This window comes from Ochotona princeps, chromosome 5 (genome assembly GCF_030435755.1).
Source record: "Ochotona princeps isolate mOchPri1 chromosome 5, mOchPri1.hap1, whole genome shotgun sequence".
NCBI lineage: Eukaryota > Metazoa > Chordata > Mammalia > Lagomorpha > Ochotonidae > Ochotona > Ochotona princeps.
In genome coordinates, this window is record NC_080836.1 from 96,152,484 (window position 1) to 96,172,047 (window position 19,564).

At 46.1% G+C, this 19,564-nt stretch overlaps 1 protein-coding gene across 1 annotated transcript in view; it reads right to left on the reverse strand.

Moving 5' to 3' along the window:
• Nucleotides 1-865: 865 nt before the first annotated feature.
• Nucleotides 866-19,564, reverse strand: part of WDFY1 (WD repeat and FYVE domain containing 1) — a 69,950-nt gene continuing 51,251 nt past the window's right edge. Inside the window, exons 8-12 of the mRNA XM_058665072.1 lie at nucleotides 19,163-19,268; nucleotides 10,022-10,123; nucleotides 6,792-6,922; nucleotides 3,217-3,325; nucleotides 866-2,468 (exon numbers count right to left, since the gene is read on the reverse strand). Of these exons, the coding sequence (XP_058521055.1) occupies nucleotides 2,409-2,468; nucleotides 3,217-3,325; nucleotides 6,792-6,922; nucleotides 10,022-10,123; nucleotides 19,163-19,268 (508 nt within the window). The 3' untranslated portion in view covers nucleotides 866-2,408. The remainder of the gene's footprint in view (nucleotides 2,469-3,216; nucleotides 3,326-6,791; nucleotides 6,923-10,021; nucleotides 10,124-19,162; nucleotides 19,269-19,564) is intronic.

The window sequence follows — 19,564 nt, forward strand, 5'->3', positions numbered from 1 at the left end:
TTAATCACATACACACTAGATCAAAATGCAAGGATCTTCTCTGCCAGTATGGACTTCTCAATTCCTCTTTGTACAAACTGAGTATTCAGGAATAGAAACATCAATAGTTACTTGAACCACTGTTAAAAATGACACTGTGATGAGAATCCCAGTCCAAACGAGGCTCTAACTAGAAGCCCATCTGTACCTTTCTGTGTGCCTAGTCAGTAAAACTGAGGAAGCAACTTTTCCCACTTCCATAAAAAACATGACTCCATTTGTTACCTAGTGCACATCAGAGGCGAGACAAGCCCAGCTTGAAGAGAGACAGCGACAGGCTGTGGAAAGCAGACCATTGTCATGCATTTTCTTTCCTTTCTAAGCTACTCCAATTTTCCCCTAAAATGCACATTTCCTTCTTGATGTGTAATAACTTTGTCCCTTAACAGGCCCTACTACAATTTTATGTTCTCCATGAAACCTAGGGTTTTGTCACCAAGACTTTTAAAAGAAACAGAGCCGGACAGTTGTGGCGTGTTCTCAGCCACATTCTACCTCAGACACAGAAGTTCAAGGAAAATGAAAACACAGTTTAGCACTCTTCCACAGGGCAAGGAATCAGTTACATTCAACTTTCCTTTCAGGGCTCAACAAAAGTCCCCAGGATAACACCCTTTTGTGGGCTGACCCACAGATCAAACCAAGTTCATCTACAAGGCTTCACGTTTGGCCTTCGGGTGTAAAAGTGACTTTCCATCACTCAATTTGTCTTCCAAAGTCTGTTAGTAATTTACATTTTAGGAAGAACCTAGGAAAAGTTTTTAAAGGAAACCACTTTTTCAAGTGATATGACAAAAATTTGCAGGAACAGCAAAAGCTTTCAGTGTTATTTTTTTGAAGATAAACCAACTTTTAAGGTCGATTGATCCAGAACATGATGTGCCTGGCTGCCTTCTCTTTTCAAATCATCCAGGCCCCGTAGCCCTTAAGACATCTTATTGTGTCTTTCATAAGCTTTTCAGTCCCTTTAAGGAAATGGTATATAAAACAGATTCAGTCCCCTGGTTTCATCTTATAAACTAATCATGCTGTCTCGGTGTGATCCCAATCCACTGGTGCAGTAGGGTTCATTTTTTTAAACCAATATCCATTAGTAAGACTAACAAAAATACTGTTGATACACGCACTTTTGTTATTTTAAAAAGCAGACTCTTCTTCACTCACTTCCATAGCCCTAAATTAATGATACATTTACTGTTATTTAAAAAAAAAAATCCCACACACATACATAAATATTTGATATTAAAAAAATAGGCTCGCCATTGCCCAGTTCTTCCTCATCGTGGTGCTCTGTGGCAAAAGGCTTCAAAGAATGCCATTTTGGACAACTTATGCCAAGAAAGCAATGATTTAGCAGCAACTCTGCACAATGTGATTTATGGTCGCAGAGTCTGGGTCACCAATTTCCTTCCACCAGACACAAATAATGCTAGTTACCACTAATGTCAACATTGCTTAAAAGCTTTGGAGTGGCTGCTCACGTGGAGCCAGACATAGGTGTCAGGAGTGCTGGACAAGTTCACGGAACACACTGGTCATTTCCCCTCAGCTGTACGTACCATCAGTCCTTCCCACTGCAGTGAGAAGAAGTCAGGCGGTTCACATGACTCCAGGGAAAACAGCACCATAGAAAATATTTGCCCTCAAAGCACATTTAGGGGAAAGGAAAGAATATGGGCTGCCAGCATTCTAGAAATTTCACAACTTAAAACTGGAACGGTTTGCCCATGGATGGCACACCGGCTGGGAACGGAACAAGTAAAGCAAACAAATGCTAGGTGGAGACCATGGCACTACTTGGAGAAAGCAGGTAGCTTTGAGAAGTTTGTGGTTAACTAAGTGTAGAGAATATTCTTTCCCAGCCAGCATATCAGGAGGAATCTCTGGTTTCTTAAGTTCCTATTGTCACCCCTCAGGAAAGTGAGGTTCAGTCCTCCTGCGGACCATTCCTGCCCGGACGAGAGAGCTGTGGAGAGTTGGGATGCCTGCTGGTCTGAGTGCCAGTGAGTTTGCACTCGGGACTGCTTTAAGGAAGTCCCAAATATTAATGTTTCTGTTCAACGCGTCCCCCTCTAACACCCTCATTGCTTAGGGGATTCTTTGATTATGTATCAGCTCCCTGCTCAGGAGGAAGCCTCCTTGAAGAGCTCCCACTCCACGGGGAACCACTGCAGGACTGTTCCCACCACAGTCCCCATGGGGAGGTTCCACAGATGTCCCCAAAGACACACCTTTACAGTTTTTTTTTAAGTGTGGACTGTTTTAAGTGGCTAGCGTCCATTCACATGACAGGGACCGTGGGGCCACATGGGAAGTTTCTTTTGGCAGAGGTTGCTGCTCATAGGGTGTAGACGTGCCCAGCTCCCGGATCAATGCGGAGAAAATCCAGTTGCCAGGCTGCAGCCCACCACAGGTGTCATGTCCCATATCTGCAAGGGAGAAAAGACACATGGAGAAAGCTTCCTTGGTCACATGGCCTAACGACAAGAGGCAGTTGGCAAACACAGCGCTGGCAAGTTTGGTAGAATGTCAAGATAATGGATTCCCTCATTCTCATTTCCAATGTGAAATCTCAAGATTTACACAGAGCTAAGGGAGTGCCAGTCACTAAAATACGGGAAAAGCATGTAAGTAGTATCTTGACATCTGCTAATTACTTCATAATGATGTTCCACTGCAAAGCTAATTTTTAAGTGATATCCAGGAACATAAAATATTTCACATAGTTTCACAATTCAAGGGGGTGGCTGAGTGTTAAGACTTCACTTTCCTTGTTAGTGACCTAGAGATTTAATGACCAAAATGTGTGGGTAATCCAGACAATTAGGATGTCTTCCTCAGAGCATGCAAAGGAACACTAACAAAAACAAAAAAAAAAAACACCACCTTCGAGGCAGTGGTTGGCAGAGGCCCAGGTTCACTGGGGAGATCCCAGGGGCAGCTCAGCTCCTGCAGCCTCACTGGCTCACTCTGCCAGACCCACATGGCAAAGGGAAAACACCACTAGGCTTCATTGCCACTTATCACATGCAAATACACAAGAAACAAGATTTGTGACTCAGAGCTTTGAGCTGGCAAGGCAAGCTTATCAGTCAGAAAAGGCAGTGCCTAGAAATGTCCTAAGCCAGGGCACACTATGATGCTGAGATGCGAAGTGAGGAGCCCAAGCCAGCCTACCTTCACCACACGATCGGTCCCACAGGTCACCATTAGTCCCCTAGCAACGTCCATAGACATATGGGAAATGTTATGTTTTCCTTCATGAAAGGTTGCTAGAGAAGTCCGACTAATACAGAGAGAAAAAAGAAAAAAAAGAAACATTTTAAAACTCACCAGCTTGTACCTAGAATTAAGAGATTTTGTTTTAGCAATGTAAAAGCATACTTTCAAAAACAGTGTATAGATTTGCTCCTTAAATGTGGCAACAGGAAAGTCAAGATGGTGGAATAGGGTAAGGACACATTTAAACAGATGGAGAAACATTAGCCAGTGTGAAGCAGAGGACACATTCCAGGAAATAGGAGAGTACAGAACAATAGCAGAGGGGTACCTGGAGACTGACAGACACAGGAAAGCAGCGGAGACAATGGTGCGGTGTTGCAGTGACTGATACCCCAGTGGTAATTCAATGAGCAACAGGTGGAACTCCACTAGCAAGGTGGAAAGGGATGTTCACCAGGAGCTGAGGTGAACCTAGACAAAGAACTGCTCGTCCTGCTGGTCTGTTTGGTTTGCTCAGGAGCAGAGACAGAGTGGCAGGTCTCAGACAGCCTGGAACAGGGTGGATTTCACAGCCCAGTCCACCTCCTAGAGCCGTATCGGATGCCATTCTGTTTAAGGAGGCAAAGGCTGTACATGCACTGAGCTAGGAGCGAATTCATTTCTGGCTCAATGAACTGCAATAACATGGCATGCTACAGGTTCCACCCAAGATAGGTCTGAGTAGCTCTCATTCCTGATGGCCAGCAGATCAAGAACTCTAGTAGTGGCACATCAGGCACCATTTTGTACAGTGTAGCGAAGGCTCTAAGACTGCAGGGACAACAATGAGCTGCGCATGCACTGAGTTGGGAGCAAACTCACTGAGCTCAGTGCATTGCACTAGTCCCACAGGGAAAATAATATTGACTTAGGCATCATACAGGTCAAAATAGGTCCGTGTGGCCCTCAGACCTAATGGCCAACAGGTTCCAGTAAGATCAGCACCAACAACCACCTAGCTATATAGGGCACCTGGTGTCTCCCTAATCCTAGGACCTGCTTCAACCAGAAGTGGGAGAAAGTTTGTACAGGATCAAAAGCCTTTGCCAACTTCAGAGTTAACGAAGAAAGACACTGAGAAAATGGGGGATACAGAATACAAAATACTTGTTATAAAGCTTCTTATCAACAACAAGAAGCATGTAAAGCAGGTGTTCAAGGAATTTAAGGACTATTTCACATAGGAAATGAATCAAATGAAAGCTGATATATCAGAAATGAATACAGTGCCATTGTCCATGCCCACAATGATGGATACATGACTGTTTATGAAGAATTATACTATAGTAATAATATAGGGAAACTCAGGGGGGGGGGTAAGGGAAATCGCAGGGCCTATGGAATTGTATCATAAAGTGATAATAATCATAATAAAAAGAAGTAAAATTTTTTAAATGTGGCAACAGCTTTTAAAACCAACTAAACTGCAAGACTGTTTTTCGAAACTTCCAAAATGAATGTTTTTTTTTAAAACTACAAAAGCTGATATATTCCTGGACAATAAAAATGCAAGCCTCTTATATGCGAGAGATAGTGCTACACTGGATGAAACCACTGAGTGGCACGGGCAGCACTCATGGGGAGGCTGCCAGCTTCTCGAAACCACTTTGCCATCCACAGGGGCATGTTCTCCACAGCACAGGTTCTAAACACCCTTCCTCACCTCCCCCAACACATCAATAGTTCATTTACCCACACCAGTGATGAGAAAATAGTTTTCCAAATCGTGCCTTTGTTAAGGTTAGAAAGTCTACTGCTACGGCACTGTGATGGAGCAGGGAATGGCACTGCCCGCGATGCAGGTACCACGTACGGGCACTGGTTTGAATCCTGGCTGCCTCACTTCTGACCTAGCCTCCTGCTGACACCTGGGAAAGCCGAGGAGGAGGGCCCGTCCGTTTGGGTCCTTACAATCTTGGTCTCAGCCTGGCCCAGCCATGGCCACTGCAGCCTTGTGGGGAATGAAGCAGCAGATGAAGGTCTCTCTCTGCTTCTAACTCCATCTCTGTAACGGTGCCTTTCAAATCTATCTTAACAAATTACTTGATTTTTAATTTTTCTTTAGCTTGATTTTATTTACCTAAGATAAACAATTTCACAATGCAAATTGAGGAGCATAGTGATACTTTCCACCCTCCTTCCTTCCTTCCTACCCATCCTTCTAGGTCTTTATTTTTAAAAATGTTTACAATGTATACTTTAATTTCACTTGCAAATACAGGCCTAACACTCCATTAGGTAAACAAGCAGAGAAACGCCCTGCTACTCCTCAAGACTTTGAGCAAAGCCTGTAACCAACATTCAAAGCACAAATGTGAATCTCACGCAGAATTTTCTTTTTGTGTTCTGTGAATTGGTTACATAAATCAAGGAAGACATGATAACTTTTCTTTCTGCGACCAACTTCTTCACTAAGCCTGTTTTAAGTCAAGGTGTTACACTTCCCATTCAGCTCCCTGCTTACGGCCTAGCAAAGCAGCCAAGCATGGCTTAAGTCCTTGGGCCCATGAACCCATGTGGGAGACTTGAAAGAAGCTCCTGGCTTTGTGTTGGCTCAGCTCTGGCCACTCAAGTCACTTGGGAAACGAACCAGCTGATGGAAGACCTCTCTCTTACTCTCCTTTTCTCTTTCTGAAATCTGCCTTCCAGATAAAAATAAATAAACCCAAAAAAGATATTTTAAAACAAATGAATCTTTTTATAACAAGCATCTATGAAAGTCACCTGAGAAATGTGTCATTAGGCAAATCTGTCATTGCCAACACCAAGAAATTCCCTTACCCAAACTAGATTGTGCAACCTACTACACAACAAGGGTGAGTGGAACGTCCTGCTGCTCCTGTACCACAAACATGTAGCAGGATGCTGTGCTGAATCCTGTAGGCAACTCTAACACAATGTTATTTGTTTATCTGAGCAGAGCATGGCTATGATGTCTCTAGGCAACAGGAATTTTCCACCTGCACTTTAAAATATGACTCAGAGGAACAGGAAAGAAATCGGTGGCTAGGTTTTCATACAGATGTGTCTTACTCAAGTAGTTACATAAGAGTAAATAATGTCCCAAGGTAGATTTTTGTGGAAGAAAGAACACTGGTCTTTTGAGCTTTCTTAGCAATTACATTTATGCTTCCACATGAGCCAAGGTAGCAGTTCTACATGTTTCAGCAGGGTCAGCTCAGCCACTGTTGTACATGTGCACCAGGACTTGCTCCTACATAGCATTCTGGGACACGGGGACTTGGGAACGTCCACTCCATTGCTGGACTCACGCTAGCATTCCTCACAGTGTTCAGGCCAAGGAGGCCAGCTTGGGATAAAACAGCAGTCACCATAAGATTAGAACAGAAATGTTTTACATAATTTGGAACAGACAAATGCACACGTACAAACACATCTGTTCTCATTTCCCAGGGTCTTTACGGTGCAGACACCCATTTGGCAGATGTGGTGAGACATAGTAAGACAAAGCGATGGATGGAAACACTCACTCTTCGTCTTTGATGGAGTCATAGCAGGAATCACAGACCCGGACCTGGAACTCGAAGCCCATGACGGGGTAGCTGGAACGCTTGCTGCTGCACTTCCCACAGACAGCCTGCCCGCATTTCCTGCAGTGGTGCTTCCAAGGTGACAGGGAGAAGGGACACAGCATGTTAGTCTTTGCATTCAGCCCCACAGCCTTTGCTCAGAGCAAGGCAGCAGCAGTGAAGGTATGCCTTGAATTGTGATCACCTGATTCAATGCATCCACCACAGTCAAGGATTTCCAAGTAACTTCGCTTTAATGGCCGAATACATCCATTTGTTAGCTATCTACATGTCCAACATTAAAACTAAGTTCAAGTTCAGTTAAGAACATAATCACTCTTTCTAAAGGAAAAACTCATTCCAATGTAAGGATGGAATTTTAAAATAAGCTTTGAATGGATTAGGCCTTTTTAATGTATATCACCTTCATTAAAAAGCAAATATTCAAAATCACACATTTGCTATTTCTTTTAATCATTCAAATTATGATTTTGCAAATGTTTTCAAAAGCCCCTAAATAGTGCAATCACAACTACTGGTTTTAACAGTTTTTTAAACCAATAAAACTTTAGTGACTGAGACTTTCTCTACTAGTTGTTAGCAGTTTCCTTTAGAAAGAGGGAATACTTCAACACTTCCCCATTAATTACAACGTACCAGCTACTACTCAACAGGCATGTGAGAACGCCATGAGAGCTAAAATAATTCCTACAGTGCAACTGGTCCTGTATCAAATTAAAAGTCCCATATCAAAGTTACTATAGAACAGCTTTGAGTATTACCAAATAAGTTTATTAATAAATATAAACTGCAGGTGAATCTCCTTAGAGGTACGACCAGTAGTAATAAGGGAAATAAAATTAGCATCTTTTGCTCACCTGCACAAATGTATATTCACCCTGAATAAGTGATTACCTTCAAGGCTGCTGTATACATTTATGTGCTTCAGGTATACTCAAAATGGAACAATTTAGAATAATCTGAAGCCCATAGGGTTTGAGTATCCCAGCAACGAGCAGATTATTACTTTTTGTTTGTGACTGAAAGAGCTATTCTTTTCTTTTTAATAGGAGTTTTAAAAAAATATTTAGTTTATCTATTTGGAAAGCACATTGAAACAAAGAAGACAGAAGGGAGAGGGAGAAGGGCGAGAAGTGACAGAGCTGAGAGAGAATTAGTTACCATCTACTGGTTCGCTTCCCAAATGCCCACCAGGCCGAATCCGAGCGCTGGGAACGTAATCGGGGCCTCCAGTGTGAGTGGCAGGGGCGTGAGTATCTGAGCCACCAACTGTGGCCTACCAGCACGTGCATTAACATGAAGCTGAAATCAGCAGTGGAAACCAGGCACTCCGAAACAAAACATGGGCAGACCAACCAGTGTCTGAAACCCTAAGCCAATGCCCATCTCTCAGAGAACCTTTACCATTTCAAAACAGGCTCTCAGGATTTTCCCTGCATCCCGGTTTTTCCAGTGTAGGAAAGCAATGGAATAGCCAGGTAACATTCTTGCTGGCTGGCCTGTGAAAGGTTTTATTCATTGTGAGTTGCAGTAGTACGGCAGTGACTTTTAAATATGTAGAAATCAACAGCGTTTTCAAAAACAAATGTGATGAGGGAATTGGATGCCCTCGGAGGCCGAGTACTCTGAGGTCACCCACCCCCAACCGGAGCTTCCGCTGGGGATGGAAGAAGTCCAAACACTACCGCACAGAAACCAACATCATCGGAAAGACAACCAGAAGCCCTGAGCGGTCCGCAGACACAGAAGAACAATAAATGTCCTTCGGGACCAGGGAGGAGAGCTTTCTCTGGTCCGAGCCTGGCTCCACCTCTGGACCCCCGCCCTCCCTCGCAATGACCATCGGGATTGCTTCGAAAACCCCTCACAGCAAACAATCATACAAACTAAAAAAAACCTAAAATAAATAGACAAACAACAGAAAGTAGAGCTTGAAATCTGACAGGAAAGAGCTGGCGTGGATTGGCTCATGCCTCGCTGGGTGGGACACAAAGATTAGTTACTCCTCACCATGGTGTTGAGGATTTTCCTGCACCCCACACCCCAAAAAATGTTCTGCACCTTAAATGTCGACAAATGTCTTGTTAGAGTTACAAGCCAGTCTAGATTATCCTAAAAATCTGCCAAGATCAGCAAAATTATACTTCAACACAACAAATGGCTAAATACTAAAATGAAATAGACACGAGACAGCTGAATGGTACCTTATAGCCATTTTAAGGTATATAGCAGCCGGTCCTGTATATAAACTAAAATTGAAATGTCAATGAGCTAATCATAGGATGTGGTTAAGAACTTGCTTTTTTTTTTTAACATACTAGTTACTCAAAACCATGTCAATTCCATAATGTTGCAAATTGCTGTTGATGTTATATTGGGACTCTTAATTGACTGGGATGATATTCTACCAGCTCTAACTTCGGACCAGAAATGGTCTCCCCAAGAAACTGTTCAACCCATCTGTACAATAAGTAGCTGGACTCTATGCTTGGTATATGTTTGCAAGGAAAGAATCTTGATTGAATTTGAACTGTAATACTGCATCAAGGTGGAGGAATCCACCAGGGGGGAGGGGAGGGGGAGGGGAGGGGGAGGGGAGGAGGAGAGGGAGGAGAGGGGGAGGGGAGGGGAGGGGGAGGGGGAGGGGTGAGGGGGATTCCCAGAGCCTATGAAACTGTTACATAATGCAAAATAATTAATAAAAAATAATAATAATAAAACAAATAAAATTTAAAAAAAATGTGATGGGCCCAGCGGTGTGGCCTAGCGGCTAAAGTCCTCGCATTGAAAGCCCCGGGATCCCATATGGGCGCCAGTTCTAATTCCGGCAGCTCCACTTCCCATCCAGTTCCCTGCTTGTGGCCTGGGAAAGCAGTCAAGGACAGCCCAATGCCTTGGGACACTGCACCCGTGTGGGAGACCCGGAAGAGGTTCCAGGTTCCTGACTTTGGATCGGAGCGCATCGGCCCGTTGCGGCTCACTTGGGGAGTGAATCATCGGACGGAAGATCTTCCTCTCTGTCTCTCCTCCTCTGTGTATATCTGGCTGTAATAAAATGAATAAATCTTTAAAAAAAAATTGTGATTTTAAAAAGGAAACACACAAAGACATTAATTACACAAATAACAAAACGCATGAGAGCCCAGTGATGGTCCAGCACCGCCACTCACCTGTCGCATCCCCAACGTCTTTGTGTCCCACATCTGCTTTATGTTCCAGAAAAAGGGCTGCTCACATTTCTGACAAGAGTCGCTCTCCAGCCACTGAGGAGCCTGGGAGTTGGGAGGACAAGGCCAAAGCCAACTTTAATGCTTGTGGATGTTTCAACTGACCTTTCAGACAGTAATATACCAGTTCTGCTCCTTAACACTTAACTCACTTGGTTACCCTGCTCAATATTCTGCTAGTGCTTTGAGTAATTGTTACAATTTTACCAATGCTTATAGAATACTTCTCTTACACTCTATAGCTAAAAGGGAAGAATTCAGTTTTAATGATGATCTCTTAAATGTTGTCTTTATATATTTCTTTTCTATGCCAAAATTGTTGAGCTCTACATCCCACTGAAACTCATTTCTTGCAGCATCTGATGAACCACCAATTGGGAGCACCTACAGGGGACCAGCTCATAAACTGGAGAGGTCCAAATTCACTCCCGTTCTGTTACTCCAAGCCCATAAAGGTGTCCTGCAGCCCAGATGGAGTCCTCTACTCTGGAACTGTATACATTTTCCCCCTCCCACAATGAAACAAAGAATTATTTCCTGTTCTTACACATCTTTACATATGGTACCTCAAAACTTAAAAAAAAATTAAGATTACACAGTGTCCACACACATTTATAAAAATTTTTGAAATCCATGAATATGCACATTCACAGCTTGTCACACAATAGTTTCTCCATGCACATTTTTATTAAAACACAGTAAGTCAAGGCTCAGTCCCACCAGCCAGTCACGGGTTCAGATCCAGGTGGGTTGCTCTGTCCCTGAGATGGGGCTCGGGTCTGAAGGCTCAGGCCCATCAGCCTGCCAGGTGCTCAGAGCCAGAGAGTTTGGCTAGCCCAGGGGTGGGATCCCAGGCAGCGGGGCACAGGGAGGCATCCTGGGCACCAACCTGGTGGTGAGACCTTGAAGGACGAACTCAAGGACCTTTAAGGGTCAGACTGAAGCACCAGCCCTTGTGAGAGAGCAGAGCTGGGGTATTTAGGATCAACTAATGGTGCACACTAAAGCCTGTGCTTGCGGAGTACGTGGCAGGGCTAGATCTCAGTACCCATCAGTGAGAGTCTGAACAGGGGACAGGAAATGTTAGGTTAAGCCAAGGCATTAAGCAGCATGTGAAAGGACTGGGTCTAGCGGCAGATCCTGTAGGGGATGTGTGAGCCCACCCCCTGTGATCAGCAAGTTCAGCTGGTTTGCTTGGGAACTGGGAGTAGTAACAGGCAGAGGTAAGCATGACCGTGGAACCCTCCAACATCATGGGTACTGGGGTTCAATAGAGATTGGGTTGACCCAGGCTGCAAAACCTGCAAGTACACCCAAGAATACAGTGTGGGGTGGGCCAGGCCACAACATCCACTGGTCATACACAGACCCGAACGGAGGGGGCTAGCCTATGACCAGTAAGGGCCTAGCACCCATTGGTATGTGTGAGATCAGCGTCTGGGGGTGGCTCGGTAGAGGAACTAGGGAAACTCCCCTGGTGGGCCATAGCTCCTGCTGGTGAGCATGTGATTCAGGCCTGCATGTTGGTTGGACCAGGAAGGGCAGTACCACCTGTCAGCAAGTATGTGGGTTGGTTTTGGAAGGAGGTAGACCAGGCAAGACCAGGTTTATCTCAGCTCACTGGCAAGTGCAGGAGCAGGCTAGAATATGGGGCATGCCAGAATAGTAATATTACACTTACTGGTTTGCATGAGTCAGGAATGGGAGCAAATTGGGCAGGGCCAGGCCATAGCACTCTTCAGTGAGAGTTGGAACTAGGGGGCAGGCCGGGTTAGGCTAGACCGCAGTATCTGATGGCAAAGATCAAAACGGGATGGGCTAAAAGCAGAGCTAGGTCAGAGCAACCACTGGCATGCCCAAGATGGAACAGGCCTGGTTGGGGGAGCTAAGGGGATGCCCAGGTTGGGTTGTGGTTCCCACTGGTGAATGAAAGAACCGGAATGGGGGTGGTGGTCTGGGCTGGACATGGCTGCACTGTCCTGTGGCATGGGTGAGGACAGGCTCCGAAATGCACCAGACTGGGCTAGACTCCAGCACTCACTGATGTTCATGAGAGCCAGAATGGGTGTAGGACAGCCTGGGCTAGGTTTTGGTTCCCACCGGGCCATGTGAGAGCTGCATCAGGGCAGTAAGAGTCAACAATAAGAACCAACATTAAGAACCAGATTGGGTATGGGCTATTTGTACAAGGCTACTTTCCCTGCCAGGATAGGAGGTGGACTAAGTCAGCCCGGGACCAAGGATCCACTGGTGAGTGTGAGATCTGCCACTGAGAGGAGACCCAATAGTGGTGCTTGGGGAACTCCTTTCTCAGGGTGCAGTCCCTTTAGGTGAGCGCAGAACCAAGGCAAGGAGCAGCCCAGACCAGGTACTATAACCATTACAGTACCTGCCGGCACACATGTGGCTCAGATATGGGGCAGGCTAGGATGAGCTAGTTCATAACACCCATTGGAAGATCTGAGAATCAGGATGGTGTGCAGGACAGGCTGGGTCTGGCTGTGGCACCAGCCAGTTCACATTAGGGCTGGGACTCAGGGCTGACTGCACCAGGTTGGGTGGCAGCTCCCGCTAGCACACGTGAGACTGGAGCTGGGGGTGAACCTGGTAGGGGAGGAGTGGGAACTCCCCTGCTGGTCGCTGCTCCTGGTGGTTAGTGTAAGAGCTGGGACTGGGGCAGAACAGGCTAACCAACTGTACCCACTGGTACAGGCACAAGCCAGAGTAAGTAAGTGCAGGTCGGTTGGGCTTTGCCACAGCATCAGCTGGCAAGTGCTGAGACTGGGGACAAGTCCTGTCAAGCTAGACTGCTGAACCACCTGAGAGTGTAAGGTTCAGGGTAGTGACTGGGTCCAGTGAGGAGGCTGAGGGGCACCTCTCTGATGGGCCGCAGCTCCCACTGGTGAGAATGGGGGTAGGCTTGGCTGGACAGACGGTGGCACTCGCTCGCATGGAGGGTGGAGTCAGTTGAGCTGAGTTAGGCTTCAGTGCCCAATGATGTATACAAGATCTGAATAAGATGTGGAACAGACAGGACCAGTCCACTGCACAAGCTGGCAGGCACAGGAACCAGAGCTGGGGGCCAGTCCAGTGGAGATAACTGGCGGTTGCTCTGATTGGGCTGTAGCTCCCCCTAGTGTACTTGAGGGCAAGTGTATGGTTGGCAGGGCTAGGCTGGGCCACAGCATCCACTAGTTTGCAGAGCAAGGAGGGCAGAACAAATTGGATAACTACCCCAGTGAAGCTTGACAGCAAGCTTCACAAGCAAACTTCTGCACAAACAGAGACTCTGAGATGGACTATGTCAGCCAATTGACCTTGGAAGAATTTCCTCATCCTCATCAATATCAACAACATCTCAGAACTATCCAAACAACTTGAGCAGAACTCTCAGAACATGCTCCACAGTGAAGACCCCGGAATGACATTGGGTACTGAAGCGGTTGGGAGGCTGGGTGTGGTCTCTCCCATTGTATCCCCCCACCCCCAGATACAGGAGGGACAATAATTGTCTTTAAAAAAATCATGTCTAAAAACTGACAAAGAGAGGAGAGGAACGCAAGGGGACTGCAGGGGAGGCATCTGGAGAGTGAGGGAAGTCGGGTTGTCTCCTCAGAATTACACCGAATGCATGAAATCCGTTCTCTGTACATTAATAAAACTTTAAAAGGCTAAAAAACATCCAAACAGAGCTTGGCCCCGGGCCGCCATGTGGCCCGGGTGCGAGGGTCCCTGCCACGATTCCAGCCTAACACAGCCAAGCTTTCCACCACCTGCGCAGGTACATGGGGTGCGAGGCTCTCGGGCGGCCAGTGCGCCATTTGGCGCCAGGCTTCGCCTGCTGGCCGCCCGGCCAGGAAGTTCTGGAATTTGGTTTCTCTGATAAGCTGCATGAGACGCTCCGTGCTGAACCCACAGTACTCTGAGAATATGTATTAGTCCTTAAGCTTTTCAAAGGCATTTAATCTTCCTCTGAAGAACCTGTAGTCACTTTATAGTGCCGATCGCCAACATCAGCTCACTTAAAAGGCAAAATTCCGGGTTTTTCCAGCAGGATGCCCCATTACCTGATAGGATGAGGGATCAGCAGAGGGGTCACAGAAGGCATTACTGTGACACTGACTGGCATTCAAGAACCATACTCGGGGCTAGAATGTGTAAGGCATACGTGGACCAATGCCCTGACACTCTGACCCCATTGGACGGTTTAGAAGGGCCGGTGGAGTCTATGCAGGAGGCATGACAGTCTATAGGACGCTCTGGGCTGACCAGAGCAACCTCTGGCATAGTTAACACTGGCTGGCAACAGGCCTGGTTGGAGAGCGTGGTGGAGGCCTTGGCTGCGTGGAGCCTACCACTAAGGGGCACAGGAACTGGAGGGAGGCTGAGTTCTGGTCGGGTCACAGTTGTAATCCCTTGGCACAAATATCAATTCGGCTTTGACGCACCATGCCGGATTAGACCACAGCACAGTTTGGTGCTCTGGAGGACCAGGATAGACGTTGGACGGGCTCGGCTAGGCCTCAACCCCATCTGAGCCATATATGAGATATGCGTGGGTATGGACGAGCCGTGGCTGGGCTGAAACTCTCAACAGCAGGAACCAGAATGGATTGAAGAGCGGAGCTGGCCGAAGGACCTGCTGGAATGCGTGAAGCCCGACACCATGAAGGAGTCGGAGGGAGGAACCTGAACAGATCCTCTGACAGGACACTGACTCTACAAATAAACGCAAGAAGCATGGAGGTAAATAACCCAGAAGAGGCTTTGGAATGTGACCCACTGGAATACACTTGGCTCGGGTTGGGGCAGACCAGGCTGAGTCAGTTCACGTCATCCACTGGCAAGCCCAAGTGCTGAAACTGTGTGGGGGCCTGGCCGGGTTTGGTTGCGAAAAAAAAAAAAAAAACAGTACAAAACACAAAATGCCAAGGTGAAATGGCCTGTGCTAGCAGGGAATGCAACACCCGACCAGCACTCCTCCCACTGGTTTAGGTGAGGGACAAGAGTGTGATGGGCAGAGCCGGGGAGAGATGCGATACTCATTGGTTCCAATAGAGGTCGGGGCTCAGAAAAGAACCAACCCAGGGGTTAAAACCACCAGCTGATCGGAGTGATGGACGGTGGCGGGCACTGTGTTTACTAGTAGTATATGTAGGAGCCTGGACTGGGAATGCCTCAAAGTTTTTTTTAGGGGGATTCCCCTGAACAAAATGGAGGAATCAAAGCATTAATCAAAAAAAGATGGAAAATGGAGTAGATGAATCAACCACCTCAGCTTTATGCTTGCAGCGGAAAACTGGACAAGGGGAAACCCTAAGACGGACTATGTCAATCAGTGGACTCTGCACCAGCCTCATCATACCTGGACTGTTGCTGATGATATGTTGGTGCTTCTAATTGATCGAGGTGACGCTCTGCTGGCTCTGCCTACAAACCTGAGAGCGCCTCCCTAAGAGGCGGTTGAACTTGAACTGGACAAGTGGGATGCTGGACTCTGTATAGTGTAAACTTTTAATTAGGGAATCTCAACGGAACTTGAGCTGTGGTTATGCATCAAGGTGAAGGAATTCATGATGGGGGAAGGGTTTGGGGTGAAGGGGGGGGAATCCCAGTACCTATGAAATTGTGTCATGTAATGCAATGTAATTAATGAATAAACGAATATTTAAAAAAAAAAAAAAAAAAAAAAAAAAACATCCAAACACAATAAGTCAAAGTCCCAAAATGTACGAAGAACTTAGAAATTCTTTCTCTGAACAAAACACAAACTGTATTCAAGTCTAAACTGAAACTTGTTAAAAGTTTGTTTAACTCCACTTAGGGTCACAGAGGTCAATAAAAATAGTATCCTCTAAACTGATTCAAGAAAATATAATAGCTTTCTTTTCACCTTTAAAGTTAATAGTCAGGGGGAAAATACGTTAAAAGGAGATGATGACAGTAGAATCAGAGTTTCCAGATAATACTTACCTTTCAAAAACACGCAGTGTTGATGGGTAGCCTGGCAGAGGCTCTCGAGGGAGTTTTGGTGGCTTAACAGATGAATGGTCCTGGTTCTTTATTTTGTTTCCTATTGCATCAAAGCGTTTAGACTTCCTATTTCTTATTTTGGACGTGCTCAAGAGATCCCATGCTGCTTGCCTAGTGCTACATTTACTCAACTAGTAAAAAGAAACTCTACTAAAAATACTGTGCCTTCTAAACACAGTTTGCTTCCCTGCCTCCCCTACAGATGACGGGAACTGCATGAACCGACCACACAAGAAGCACTTTGACTCTCCCTAGATGCACCGAGACATTTCACAAGTACACCGCGTTGAAGGCAGGAATCCTGCTTCTACTTTTGCTGAAAGGACTGATCCTTGAAAACAACAGCAGACTGCAACCTCCATTGCCAAATGCTACCGGTAGCCCTGGGCTGCGGAGGTCTTTGCCGTTCTTGGCTCAGGGAACACTTGTTCTCTGAATTTTCTGCTCTGTCAGAACAAAATGGAAGAAAATGCAGGAAATGGAGCCGTGCACTCATGTTTCTTGGTGTACAGCAGCTAATTAGTAGCTAACAAGTATGAAACACAGCTCAAAGAAATTATACATGCTGAAATACTGAACTAAGGTATGTCTGATAAGTTACCAAGTTTTTGCTTAGAAAATTCAAAAAGAAAAATCTTCCAGTGCATAGTTCACTGAAATTCATCCACTGGGACCTATCCTATCAGGCACTAACAGTCTACAGTTCCAGCAAGCAGGACATCTCTGCACCTCTATTTCCAGAGCAGTCTGTTTCTGCCACTACACCACACTCGCAAGGATAAGGATCTCTGTATACGAAGACAGTAGCCACAAGGCCTGGAAATGAGTAACGTCACGTGTTTTTAAAAAGATCAAACTCCCTTGATTATTTCTCCTGGGGTAAGGTTTATTCAGTGACAATTAGACTCACAATCAGAGGCAAAACAAAGCAGGCTCACGGGCAAGGGTCAGTGGAAGTCAGCTCCAGCGCTCAGGGTCTGCAGTGAAAGTACTGAACCAACGCATGACATCACACACAAGTACTGTGACCACACTGAACCAATGCATGACATCACACGAGTGCTGTGACCACACTGAACCAACACATGACATTACACAAGTGCTGTGACCACACTGAACCAATGAGCAACATCACACAAGTGCTGTGATCATACTGAACCAATGCATGACATCTCACAAGTGCTGTGACTACACTGTACTAATGCGTGACATCACACAGCACAAGTATTGTGACTACGCTGATTCAATGTGAACCAATGTGTGACATCACACAGCACAAGTACTGTGACTACGCTGATTCAATGTGAACCAATGTGTGACATCACACAAGTGCTGTGACTTCACTGAACCAATGCATGACATCACATATCACAAGTATTGCCACACAACATCAATATACCAGTTATCACATGCATCCACACTTCCAGATCGTCCGACTATCCAAATTGCAAGTGCTCCATATATACTAGTGAAGTAAAATATCTTTAATACTTTAAAATTGTCACCAGAATCACTTCTTTTGCTATAGAAATCACAAGCTATAGATGCTCCTTAGAAAACAAAAGTAACACGGGATCCCACATGGGCACCAGTTCGTATCCCGGCAGTCCCGCTTCCCATCCAGCTCCCTGCTTGTGGCCTGGGAAAGCAATCGAGGATGGCCCAAAGCTTTGGGACCCTGCACCCACATGGAAGACCCAAAAGAAGCTCCTGGTTCCTGGCTTCAGACTGGCTCAGCTCCAACCTTTGTGGCTGGAAGATCCTCCTCTCTGTCCCTCCTCCTCTCTGTATATCTGCCTTCCCAATAAAAACAAATAAATCTTATAAAAGACACACACACATACACACACACATACACACAAGTAACAGCAGAAATGAGTAAGGAATTGTCTGGAAATCTTGGGATGACATCTATAAAAGCCTCAGAATGGGGCCCAGCGGCGTGGCCCAGAAGCTAAAGTCCTCACCTTGAACGCCCCGGGATCCCATATGGGTGCCGGTTCTAATCCCGACAGCTTCACTTCCCATCCAGCTCCCTGCTTGTGGCCTGGGAAAGCAGTCAAGGACAGCCCAATGCATTGAGACCCTGCACCTGCGTGGGAGACCCGGAAGAGGTTCCAGGTTCCCGGCATCGGATCGGCGCAGCATCGGCCCGTTGCGGCTCACTTGGGGAGTGAATCATTGGACGGAAGATCTTCCTCTCTGTCTCTCCTCCTCTCTGTATATCTGACTTCGTAATAAAAATAAATCTTAAATATAAAATAAAATAAAATAAAATAAAATAAAAGCCTCAGAACGAACCACATCCCTGGACCCAGAAATTATATTTTCAGAAATCTTTCTGAAATAAACAGTTGAGCACACAACAAAAGATCAAAAATACACTACAGAATTACTTGAAATACAACAGGATGATTGTGTGGCTGGTCAGAGTGGTGTCTTTGAGGCAATGAAGAGGCTCAGAAGCCACCTTACTGAACAAGCTCATTTTATGAAAGAGGGAACAGATGCTGCGAAGTTAAAGCACTATCCTAACCGGGCCTCACGGCCAAGCTGGAAGCCAAGTGCCTGGAAAAGGACACTGTGTCAGCATGAACTCAATGGGACAGAACTTCATGGAAAACAAAAGCAGAGAAACAGAGAGACATTTTCTTGGAAAAAAAAAATCAAGTGCCTACCTAGGTCCCTGACGGTTGCCATGGAAACACTTCTCAGGTTTCCACACGGAAATGCTACATAAGTGTAAGAGTGCTCTGGAGGCCAGCCACGCGGCCCAAGTTCCTGATGTGCCGGGAGACCGCGTGTCTCCATGTGAATCAGTCTGCACGCTGACACCATGTAGGCCCATCAGGGTGCAGACTCTCACAAGAGCAGAGCAGGCAGTGCAAAATGACACGCAGGACCCTGTCGGACAAGCAGCTGTGGGCAGTATGTTGAGAAGCAGGGACGGTCCCAATCACGACTGCTATCTACAGCCCACAGGGGAAGGGTGCTGAGAAGCCAGCTTCCGACCTCTCTCCTGGCCAGCCTGCACCTGCTCTGGCGTCTTACCTCCTCTCTGCTAACGTCCATGTTCCAGACCGCGATCCCACCATCTGAAGAACAGGAGACCAGCTGCCTCGTGAGCTGCAGGTAGCACAGCGACTGTACCCTGTCACTGCAGAGAGCACACAGAAGGGTTACTTGTCTCATGAAGGCAAAACAGGAACTGACTTCATTTATACCCACAATTCTCCTCTCACTTGAATAAGCAAGTGGCATTTTATCACCGACTGCTTTGTATGCAATAAGGATTCCAGTGCATAAATGTTGCCTTATCCTACAGTCATAGTTGAAGGAGCCTGGCCCCTTCTTATGTGCTTGTTGGACTGTCCTCTGGATGTTTGAAAAACAACCTTCTGGCCTGTTTACTTTTGCACAGAACCTTTCCTTGGCCAGCTGTCAATTTGACTG